Genomic DNA, 12,329 nt, shown 5'->3' with positions numbered 1-12,329 from the left:
CAGGAGGAACACTACCTTGGGATCAGGGAGGACTTGAAGTCCATTAACAACACCCTGGTCACCATTGCAGGGGTGCTGCAAGACCTTGTCAACAACAGGACGGACACAGTGACACAACAAGGGGCCTCAGACAGTAGCCTGGATGATGAACAGCCCTCCACCTCTGCCGGCGCTAGTGGACAGGAGGCACCGCTACAGGAACACGACACCAGCACCCCACCCCCTGCAGATGGAGAACCACCACGCAAACTGTCCCTGAGATCCAGGAACAAGACAGAGAACATTGCTAAGACCCCCGTAAGGAAATGAGACCCCCCTGAATGTCACCCTTCTGTCACACTTTGTCACCCTGTCCATCCTTCAACTGCCATTGCTCCACTTCCTATGCCCCTTTGGACAATGCACCTGTGAAACAAATAGACTGGACTCTGCCATGGACATTCCTCCACCATCCCCCCAGCCCATTTTACAACCCCCTCCACTCATTTGCACAGAAATAAACACACTTCAATCACAAAACAATCTGGAGTCAGTCTGTGCTTTCACAAACGTGTAATTGCAATAACCATGGAATATAGCAATGTCAATTTACTTGTGCACATATCGATGAAACACAGCTGTAGGCCTGGAGGAAATATAGCAGAGGGCACAAAGTGGGACCCACATCTGTGAAATGGAAAGGCAAAGTGACAAGTCAGGGTCCATACACTGAGTGAAAAAGACAGACTTATGCTAGCTCCTGAAATTGTATGAGATGTGGGAGGCAGTGACATCTTCTTACCTGTGTCTCACTGGAAGTATTGCATGATTATGTTGTTTCGGTTGTCGATATCCTCTTCTTCTGCCTCCTCTTCTTCACTGTCCACAGGCTCCACAGCTGCCACATGACCACCAGCTGGCCCATCCTCCTGCAGAAAAGGCACCTGCCGTCACAAAGCCAGGTTGTGCAGCATACAGCAGGCCACGATTATCTGGCACACCTTCTTTGGTGAGTAGTAGAGGGAACCACCTGTCATATGGAGGCACCGGAATCTGGCCTTCAGGAGGCCGAAGTTTTGTTCGATCACCCTCCTAGTTCGCCCATGTGCCTCATTGTAGCATTCCTCTGCCCTTGTCCTGGGATTCCTCACTCGGGTCAGTAGCCATGACAAGTTGGGGTAACCAGAGTCACCTGCAAATATCGAGGGACAAGTGTTAGACACACACTAACCCATAGGGACAACCCCAGACACCTATTCACACTGTATTGGGTCCTTGGCCTCACCTATTAGCCACACACGGTGCCTCTGGAGTTGCCCCATCACATAATGGATGCTGCTATTCCTCAAAATATAAGCATCATGCACTGAGCCTGGAAACTTGGCATTCACATGGGAGATGTACTGGTTTGCCAAACACACCATCTGCACATTCATCGAATGGTAGCTCTTCCGGTTTCTGTACACCAGTTCAGTCCTGCGGGGGGGTACTAATGCCACATGTGTCCCATCAATGGCACCAATGATGTTGGGGATATGTCCCAGGCCATAGAAGTCACCTTTCACTGTGGGCAAATCCTCCACCTGAGGGAACACGATGTAGCTGCGCATGTGTTTCAGCAGGGCAGACAACACTCTGGACAACGCGTTAGAGAACATTGGCTGGGACATCCCTGATGCAATGGCCACTGTTGTTTGAAAGGAACCATGTGCCAGGAAATGGAGTACTGACAGGACCTGCTCTAGAGGGGGTATCCCTGTGGGATGGCGGATAGCTGACATCAGGTCGGGCTCCAACTGGGCACACAGTTCCTGGATTGTTGCACGATCAGGTCTGTATGTGACTATGATGTGTCTTTCTTCCATTGTCGACAGGTCCACTAGCGGTCTGTACACCGGAGGATGCCACCATCTCATCACCTGCCCCAGCAGACGTGCCCTATGGAGGAGAACAGCGAGCAGAGAGTCAGCTAACACTAAGGTATCCCAAAATGTAATTTGCACAAATTTATTAATCCGCAATGTGCCTGTAACTGTTTGTATTCCAGTCCTATATAGGTGTGACACAGTTATTATTAATGCCATGTGGCCCCCTGAAATGGCGGCTGCCTGACCTGTAAGGTGGGACAAGGGGATATGATGTAAATGTGCTCGTGTTTTACACCGTCACGGTGGGCTGTCGAAGACCGCGGCGCAATTCTGCATTGGTTTACATTGGGCCCTATGGGTCTGAGGAGCCAATGACGATGAACACTGGCGGTGATGGTACGCACCGCCGCGGGCGTGACCACCATTTTCTGTCTGTTCACTCACTTGATACCTGACCTTCAACAGGAGAGGACCTACCCTGCAAGGGCTGCTGTGACCTCAGTCTGGAAGCGACGATGGCTCATGTGTCTGGGGAAAGGGCCCCTGCCTTCACTTCGGAGGAGTTGGAGAAACTAGTGGATGGGGTCCTCCCCCAGTACACGCAACTGTATGGTCCTCCAGACAAACAGGTGAGTACACTGTGAGCATACTGCATGGGCAATGCCTGTTTTGAGTGGTGTGGATGGAAGATACATGGGGGGCAGGGGCCTGCATGTGCGGATGGTGAGTGTATGTGCGTCAGGGCAAGGGTGGGAACAGGGGGCAATGAGTATGACGGTCCGGACTGGTAAGTAATTTCCTTTCCCCTGTACCATTCCTCTAGGTCAGCGCCCACCAGAAGAAGGGTATTTGGCGTGCCATCGCCAAGGACGTCCGGACCCTGGGGGTCCACCACAGACGGAGCACTCACTGCCGGAAAAGATGGGAGTACCTGCACCGCTGGAGCAAGAAGACGGTGGAGGCCCAGCTGGGGATGGCCTCCCAATGTGGGAGGGGTGCCCGTCGCACCATGACCCCCCTGATGTTCCGGATCCTGGCGGTGGCCTATCTGGAGTTGGATGGGCGCTTGAGGGCATCACAGCAGCCACAAGGGGGTGAGTACACTCTCATTCAGCTGGCTTTGCGTGCATTACGAGGTGTCTGGGCGGGGGAGGTGGCCAGTGGGTTCCTCTAGGCCAGGGCGATCTTGGTAGGCAAGGTCCCTTGTGAGGCAGGCTATGTGGCACCCCAACCCCACTAGTGGTTAGAGCCATCTACACCTGGTCAGGCTCCTGTGACTTCCAGGTGCGCAGCAGTTGGGCTTAGGCCTCGTACCCCATGGGCATGTGATTAATCTAGGAACTATCAGTTTATGGCGTAGTGCAGAGTGCTGCTCACTGTCTGTTTTGTCCGCCAATGGTAGTGGTGTTATATGCACTGAACATGTTTTTCTTCTGTCTATCCCCCCCCCTTTTGTGGTCTCCCTGTTCTTGTGTGCAATAGCATCATCAGGCGGAGGAGCATTGGCACCGGAGCAGGAGGGAGCTGCATCCCACTTGGTCCTGGAGGGTGAAGCTACAGAGTCTGAAGCCACCAGTGGGACGGAGGGCGAGGGGAGCTCCATGGCGGGGACAGGAGCAGAGACCAGCGACAGCGACTCCTCCTCTGATGGCCACCGCATCAACAGGTACAGCCGCCACCCCCCCTACCAGCAGCGCCCTCCCAGCAGCCCCTCAGCGTGTGTCCCGTGCCCGCTCACCCAGGAGAGTGGGCATCCTCTTCCCCCCAAGCACCTCAGGCCCTGCCCCAGTCAGCCCTGCTGCCCTCAGTGAGGAGGCTATTGACCTCCTGAGATCCCTCACTGTTGGGCAGTCTACCATTGTGAATGCCATCCAGGGTGTTGAGAGGCATTTACAACAAACAAATGCATACCTGGAAGGCATTCATTCTGGCCAGGCAGCCCAACAGAGAGCATTTCAGGCTCTGGCCTCAGCACTGATGGCAGCCTCCCCCTCCAACCTCCTCCACCCAGACCCAATCCCCTGTACCTCAGCCTATCCCAAGCACACCATCAGACCAGCATGCACACACATCAACACACAAGAGTGGCTCAGGCAAACATAAGCACCACACATCTCACAGGCACTCACACAAGCACCATACCCATGCTCACATACCAACATCCACTTCCTCCACAGTGCCCCCCTCCTCCACGTCTCCCTCCTCCCTCCCAGTCTCGCCCCACTCACACCTACATGCAATACATCCTCAGCCACTACCTCCATCACCAGCACGCCCATCACCACACACCGCTCACGTGCACTGACCACCCCCACTACCATTCACACATCCCCAGTGTCCTCTACCAGTGTGTCTGTGAGCCCTCCTCCCAAAGTACACAAACGCAGGCACACACCCACCAAACAGCCATGCACCTCACAACAGCCTCCAGCCCATGCACCTTCACCCAAATTCAGCAGATGTACACCTCCTACAACCACTACTTCTTTCTCCACTCCCAAATCCCCTCCATCTACCCGTCCCAGTGTGTCTAAAAAACTTTTCCTGGCAAACCTTGACCTCTTCCCTTCACCTCCTCCCCCCCCGTCCTTCCCCTAGGGCTAGGCTTTCCAGGTCCCAGCCCAGCACCTCCGCCACCACATCCCCAGGCACAGTGGTGCCAGCAACTGCGGGGTCATGGAGTGCGCCAACCATCAGGGCTGCTAGTGTGCCACGTAGTGAGGGCAAGGACATTCTGCCACCTGTCAAGGTGAAAAAGGTGCCCACATCCCGGAGGGAGAAGCTGAAAACACCAGCCACCAAGGGTTCAGCAAAAACAAAAGGGGATAGTGGCAAGACAACTGCGCCACCATCAAAGGTGGGGAAGGGCCAAAAACTGAAGGGCAGGTCAGGAGAGGGCATGGTGGCACAGACTGAGGGACCAGTGTCACACCTTCTGTCCACGTCCACGGCAACCTGTAAGGCGGTGAACACCGCCACCTGCAACGCCACCTGCACCGCCTCCGGCACGTCTACAGCCGCTGCAACAGTCCCCAGCCTCTTCCCTGGTGGGCAGCCGTCCGAGGCTGCAGGAGACATCCTGCTTTCTCCCTCAGCAGGTGCTGACACATGCCCCGCCGCCACAGACCCCGCCGCCAGCACCGCCGCCACAGACCCTGCCGCCAGCACCGCCGCTACAGACTCCACCACCGCCACAGACCCCGCAGCTAGCACGGCCACGACAGACACCGCCGCAAGCACCGCCACGACAGACACCGCCGCAAGCACCGCCAGCGGCCCCGCGACGCCCATGGACAGTGGCACCACCGCTGACATGCCTACCATCCCCAGTGGTCAGTCGTCTGAGGCTGGTGGTGAGTTCCAGGACCCTGGGTAGCTTCCATGAAGCATTACTGTCATCACTGTTGTCACCTGCAAGTGGAATGCGAAGCCGCAGCAATGTGGGGTATGTCGCTGCCTCCATGGTGTATCATGCTACCTTTACCTTGGCAATCTCGTGGCAAACACACCCAGGTGAGGGAATTGTACCGGCCACACTGCACGTGGAGCACTCTGGGCACCAGGCCCCCTCCAGAACGAGTGGAGAAAGGCATCCACTACCTCAGTCCTTGGCAGGATGAAGCACTCTGGGCACAAAGCCCCCTCCAGAATCAGTGAAGAGATACATCCACTACCTCAGTCCTTGGCAGGATGAAGCACTCTGGGCACAAAGCCCCCTCCAGAACAGTGGAGAAAGGCATCCACTACCTCAGTCCTTGGCAGGATGAAGCACTCTGGGCACAAAGCCCCCTCCAGAACCAGTGGAGACTGACATCCACTTGAGAGACTGTGGCTTTGCACTCCCCAGGATAAAGCAGTGGGTAACCCACCCACTGGAGAGACTTGAGAGACTGTGGCTTTGCACTCCCCAGGATAAAGCAGTGAGCAAACCACCCACTTGAGAGACTTGAGAGACTGTGGCTTTGCACTCCCCAGGATAAAGCAGTGGGCAACCCACCCACTGGAGAGACTTGAGAGACTGTGGCTTTGCACTCCCCATGATAAAGCAGTGGGCAAACCACCCACTGGAGAGACTGTGGCTTTACACTCCCCAGGATACATCAATGGGCATGGAGCCCCCTCGTGCAGGAGTGGCGTTGTGTGTTCATCTGGCTGAGGTGCCCCTCCTCCCCCTCCCCCTGAGGTGCCTGTTTCATTTCAATCTGATGCCCCAGCAGTGTTCTCTCCGTTTCCAGTCAGGTATCGTGTGTGTTTCGCCCATGCATTTTGGGCCCAGTGGTCCACGGACAATGATTGGTGCACTATCCGGACTTGTGTAGTTGGTGTACATAATTGCGTTTACTGGATTTTGAACTTTGATAATGAGATTTCACATGATTACATTTGTTCAAATCAATTCCTTTTGTCCTTGCGTTCTTCCAGGGGGCGGGAGGGGGGGTGTATGTGTACTGTTGCTGCATGTATTTGTGTGTATGGTGTTGTGGGTGGGGGTGTTGCATGTTGCGTGTTGCATGTGTGTGTCACTCTCTTTTTCATCCCCCCTCCCCTGTGTTGTAGGTGCAGTACTCACCGTGGTCGTCGCCGCCGTCGTTGGTGCTCCTGATAGAAGAGAAGGAAGACCAGCATCGGCAGTATCTGCAATTCGGGCTCCATGGCGTCCTGGTTCCTTGTGGGGTGTGGAGAGGTGAGTGTTTTCCCTTTTGTGTACTGTTTCCGCCGTGTTTTTGTTCGCGTTGGTTCCGCCCTGGAAAAGGTGGCAGATAGGCATCTGATTGAGAGATTCAACAAGACATTGAAGGGCATGATCATGGGGCTCCCTGAAAAACTCAAAAGGAGATGGGATGTCCTCTTGCCATGCCTGCTTTTCGCCTACAGAGAGGTGCCACAGAAGGGAGTAGGATTTTCCCCCTTTGAACTTCTGTTTGGCCATCCTGTTAGGGGACCATTAGCACTTGTAAAAGAAGGCTGGGAGAGACCTCTCGATGAGCCTAAACAAGATGTGGTGGACTATGTACTAGGCCTTCGTTCAAGGATGGCAGAGTACATGGAAAAGGCAAGCAAAAACCTTGAGGCCAGCCAACAGCTCCAGAAGATGTGGTATGGCCAAAAGGCTGCTATGGTTGAGTTTCAGCCAGGGCAGAAAGTCTGGGTTCTGGAGCCTGTGGCTCTAAGAGCACTCCAGGACAGATGGAGTGGCCCTTACCCAGTTCTTGAGAAAAAGAGTCAGGTCACCTACCTGGCTGACCTAGGCACTAAGAGGGTTATCCATGTGAACTGCCTCAAACTCTTTCATGATAGGGCAGATGTAAACATGTTAATGGTTACAGATGAGGACCAGAAAGCTGAGAGTGAACATCTCCCTGATCTCCTCTCCACTGACCCTAAAGATGGCTCAGTAGATGGAGAGATCTATTCAGACACCCTCCCTGGCCTACAGCAGGCTGACTGCAAGCAAGTCCTTCAGCAGTTTGCTGAGCTCTTTTCTTTAACCCCTGGTCAGAAACACCTGTGTACCCATGATGTGGACACAGGAGACCGTGTGCCTGTCAAAAACAAAATATTTAGACAGTCTGACCAAGTTAAGGAAAGCATCAAAGTGGAAGTCCACAAGATACTGGAGTTGGGAGTGATTGAGCACTCTGACAGTCCCTGGGCTAGCTAAGTGGTCTTGGTCCCCAAACCTCACACAAAAGATGGCAAGAGAGAGATGAGGTTTTGTGTGGACTACAGAGGGCTTAATGCTGTTACCAAGACAGATGCTCACCCAATTCCAAGGGCAGATGAGCTCATAGATAAATTAGGTGCTGCCAAATACTTAAGTACCTTTGACTTAACATCAGGGTACTGGCAACTAAGAATGGCACCTGGAGCAAAAGAGAAAACAGGATTCTCTACACCTGATGGGCACTGCCAGTTTACTGTGATGCCCTCTGGCTTAAAGAATGCCCCTGCCACCTTCCAAAGGTTGGTGAATCAAGTCCTTGCTGGCTTGGAGTCCTTTAGTGCAGCTTATCTTGATGATATTGCTGTCTTTAGCTCCAACTGGCAGGATCACCTGGTCCACCTGAAGAAGGTTTTGCAGGCCCTGCAAGCAGCAGGCCTCTCTATCAAGGCATCTAAATGTCAGATAGGGCAGGGTACTGTGGTTTACTTGGGTCACCTTGTTGGTGGAGGCCAAGTTCAGCCACTTCAACCCAAGGTCCAGACTATTCTGGACTGGGTAGCTCCAAAAACCCAGACTCACGTCAGGGCTTTCCTTGGCCTGACTGGGTACTATAGGAGAAACTCCTAAGAACAGCGGCACAGTTCATCCACAGCAACTTCTTTGCAACATAGAAGCAACTTTTAAAGAACTCACTCTTCCCGCCAGAAGCGTGAGACTTCACCCTCTGCATCCGACGCCCCCAGCTCGAGCTCCAGAGAATCAACACTACAGGGAGGACTCCCAGGCGACTGCGACCTTGTGAGTAACCCGAGACAACCCCCTTTGGCCCCCACAGCGACGCATGCAGAGAGAATCCAGAGGCTCCCCCTGACCGCGACTGCCTGTAACAATGAACCTGACGCCTGGACCAAGCACTGCACCCGCAGCCCCCAGGACCAGAAGGAACCGAACTTCAGTGCAGGAGTGACCACCAGTCGACCCTCTGCCTAGCCCAGTTGGTGGCTGGCCCGAGAACCCCCCGTGCCCTGCCTGCACCGCTAGAGTGACCCCCGGGTCCCTCCATTGATTTCTATCACAAACCCGACGCCTGCTTTGCACACTGCGCCCGGCCGCCCCTGTGCCGCTGAGGGTGTGTTTTGTGTGCCTGCTTGTGTCCCCCCCAGTGCTCTACAAAACCCCCCTGGTCTGCCCTCTGAAGACACAAGTACTTACCTGTAGGCAGACTGGAACCAGAGCACCCCTGTTCTTCATAGGCGCCTATCTGTTTAGGGCCCTCCTTTGACCTCTGCACCTGACCGGCCCTATGTTGCTGGTATGGTAACTTTGGGGTTGCCTTGAACCCCCAATGGTGGGCTGCCAATGCCCAGCAACTCGAACTTGTAAGTGTCTTACTTACCTGACAAACTAACCATTACTTACCTCCCTCAGGAACTGTTGATTTTTGCACTGTGTCCACTTTTAAAATAGCTTATTGCCATTTTAACTAAAACTGTGTATCTTACTGCTCTAATTCAAAATTCCTAACTTACCTATGTGGAGTACCTTGTATTTTATGTATTTACTTCAAATCTTGAACTTGGTTCTAAAAATAAATTAAGAATAGATATTTTTCTATATAATAACTATTGGCCTGGAGTTAAGTCTTTGAGTGTATGTTCCTCATTTATTGCCTGTGTGTGTACAACAAATGCTTAACACCTCCCTGTGATAAGCCTACTGCTCGACCACACTACCACAAAATAGAGCATTAGAATTATCTAATTTTGCCACTATCTTACCTCTAAGGGGAACCCTTGGACTCTGTGCACACTGTCTCTTACTTTGAGATAGTATATACAGAGCCAACTTCCTACACCAGTCAAAACTTTTTATAGTATTACAAACAATTGAGCGCTGGAAAAAACAAATTGACTCTGTATATCCCCGACACGGAACAGCCGCTAGCAGACCCAGTAGCCCCTCAAGACCCAGGACCCCCAGCCACCATGGACGCCGTTGTCGAAGATCTTTTAAAAAATATTAGTCAGAGGTATAGAGGGGCAGCGCAAATGCTGCTCGATAAAATGACTGCGACTAAAGATCTGACCTCTTGGAACGACCGGGGTGAATTCGTTTACAAGGGACAACCGGTTGCTGGATCACACATGTACGATCTGGTCAGAGGTCTCATGCACAGCAAAACTCTATCGACACAAAACGCTCCTAAAGGATGGGAGCAGTTCCTATGAGTAGCTGCGGAACTCAACATTCCTTCCACGATCGTCGGTAATGCCGACCACCGGCGAACGCTTGAAAGTTTGAAAGATCCGACCCCTGGTGTTTTTACCATGAGTCCCACTGTGTCGACATCGCCTTTCTTTCCGCAGCCAACACCGTCTAGGAGCAGCGATGCTCTACATATGGAGCCTAAAAAGAGACTGTTCAAAATGAATACTTGGCTATCGCTCTAATGTTATCATAACGTTTGAACCATTGTACAGTTTTGTGAAAAGGTTCGCGTCTCGAAAGATTTTTGAGTCATTTATTTCTTTACCCGTGTAAATGTTTGTGGTGAAAACTATTTGTAATAAACATTTTTAACTTGTCGACAGTCGTCAGTCATCTTTTTTTAAATGGTTTTAAAATGTGTGGTGTATGAATAAAAAATGCATAGTCTGAATTCGTGTTTAAAATGTTTTTACTGTGGACAACCATCAGTACAAATAGAGGCGTTACAAGACCTTAAACTTTTGACAAACACCGTATTCTTTTTGAAGAACACTCAACATAGTCCTGGTGTTTTCATTCACGTATTTCATAACAATACCATTGTTGTTTACTAGATCGGCGGAATACAGTTTTAAAACATTTCTAAACGTCATACCCTCAGAAATATATACAATGTTCCCCGAATGTGATGGCTAGAGAATCCTGTACACACAGCTTGTCATACTCAACCGTGGGTGCTGCTTTTTTTTACATATTTGAATATCGGTTTTGTATAAAAGTTTTGCTTGGGGAACTTCGCTAAACTGTCAAACACTATAACCTTGTCTACATCCAGAAACAGGGCCGCCCAATGTGTACCACCCTTGTAATGAGAGTCGGTGTTAAAGACTAGGGTGCGGGTCTTTCTGGGCCTATCTCCCCCGGTAGCCCATCGCTAGGAAATACACCTAAAAAGTATTTCTTAGCGTATTTATGCCTGCTTAAGAAGTCACATATCTGCACAGTGTCCATTTTACAATCTTTTAATGATAGTCAAACATAATCTGTCGGGAGTGATTGACTTGAATGACGCTGTCGAATACAGAGAATACAACCATGTTCACGTTGGTAGCCAGCACCTGTGTAAAGCATATTTCAGCTTTTAGAGTTCCGTTTTTGATTAAGTTGTAGTGGTCACCGTCTTCCATGTCAGGAGTAAGGTCGAACGCAAACAGCGTGTAGCCGGCCCCATACACCTCTCTTGAAACAACGACTCCTGAGTCACGTAGATGTTTCCCTGACAAAATTGGATGTTCCAAAACTCGGGTGAACGGTTTTGCAGGGATAACAGCTCCCTCGTGGACCAAAGCGCCGTAGTTGATGTTGTAGTGCTCGAAGTTGAAAGGGTTAGAGGCATAGAGCCTGCTAAAAGCTGTATTGTCCACAAACCCTATGATGATGAGTTTGGGGAATTGCCCCAGAAATAGATTTTGCTGCTGCGTTAATTTAGTACTGGCGGGGATGCTGAATATCTTCAAAGCCACTCTTTCCATGGCGTTGTTGGCGTTCGATAGATGTAAAGCTTCAGCGTGGGCCAGTCTGACGCTCGGTGACACTTTCACTCTCTTTACAAACAGGCTTGTGGACAATATAACCAGTTTATTCTGCTTCGCATCACCGCTGATGAGACATAACGCGTCCTTGTTGCAGTTGAGTTTGATCTTAAGATCTATACCGTTGACGAGTAGCTTATCTTGGAAGAAAAGGTCTGAATGTATGCACCCCAGGAGGTCAAACTGTCTACTGCCGGCAGTGAAGCTGGCTCTTTTTTTAAAACTATTGTTGCCCCCGTCGAACGTCGTGTCCTCAAAATGCGCTTGAGTATCTTTGTCGAAGAGCCCCGCTGAAAGCTGTGTGTCCAGGGCTTTGTGACTGTAATTTGGAATACTCTTTATGTAGGCCCTGGAGGCTTACATGTTATCATTTTGCGTGACGAGTTGATCGCCCAGGTTAATGTCCCCTTGATTAAACATGGTTGCGAAGGGGTAGGCGATCGGCGCCACTTTAGCATCAGCCTCGATGTTGGTGCCATTCGCTTTGGTTATTTTGCAGATGAGGTGTAGTAGAGTGTTGTTGAGATCCAAATACATATCCGTGGACCCCGACACATAAAACTCTTGGCGCCAGAGGCGTCAGAGCGGCTAGAGGCAATACTTCCATGAAAAAACTGTTCTTGATGCTGGTCTCTGTGGGTTTAAGAGAAAACAAATCTAGCTCAGATTTGGCGCATTCACCTGAGGCGCAGTGTACGAAGGCCATGATAGCTGATTTAAAAAATATTTACACTAGAGCGTGTTCTCTTCTTCTTCTTGGAAGATCTCTTCCATCTTACGACTCTTCTTTTGTGTGGACCTTTTGAAGAAGTCCTCCGTTTTTTATAGGGCATTGGAGGGCCCCTATGCCTCAAAGCCCTTAGCTTCCTTTTAACACCCGCACGAGCCTTGTACAACAACAGAGCTCCTTCTTGGGGCTGTTTGTTCATGCACTCGGCGACAGCAGGCGTTACAGAGCCCACAATGTCATTGGCTATGTTCGTAGCAGCTGCTTTAACGTGAGGTTTTGGAATTTCG

General features: G+C 51.2%; 1 protein-coding gene across 1 annotated transcript; it reads right to left on the bottom strand.

Moving 5' to 3' along the window:
- Positions 1-10,742: 10,742 nt before the first annotated feature.
- Positions 10,743-11,849, bottom strand: LOC138287145 (uncharacterized protein F54H12.2-like). Its single transcript, XM_069227505.1, has 2 exons — positions 11,674-11,849; positions 10,743-11,631 (listed from the first exon to the last, which is right to left on the bottom strand). The coding sequence occupies exons 1-2, from the start codon at positions 11,847-11,849 to the stop codon at positions 10,743-10,745; spliced, it is 1,065 nt and encodes a 354-aa protein (XP_069083606.1).
- Between the last annotated feature and the right edge of the window lie 480 nt (positions 11,850-12,329).

The sequence above is a fragment of the Pleurodeles waltl genome, chromosome 4_1 (genome assembly GCF_031143425.1).
Source record: "Pleurodeles waltl isolate 20211129_DDA chromosome 4_1, aPleWal1.hap1.20221129, whole genome shotgun sequence".
NCBI lineage: Eukaryota > Metazoa > Chordata > Amphibia > Caudata > Salamandridae > Pleurodeles > Pleurodeles waltl.
This window is presented reverse-complemented; position numbering and strand designations above follow the sequence as displayed.

Bases quoted from the DNA above. Each gene is read 5' to 3' on its own strand.
- LOC138287145 (XM_069227505.1), bottom strand. From the start codon at position 11,849: ATGTATTTGGATCTCAACAACACTCTACTACACCTCATCTGCAAAATA. The intron at 11,632-11,673 runs GTAAGCCTCCAG...TCCAAATTACAG, and splicing joins GTCACGCAAAATGATAACAT to TCACAAAGCCCTGGACACAC.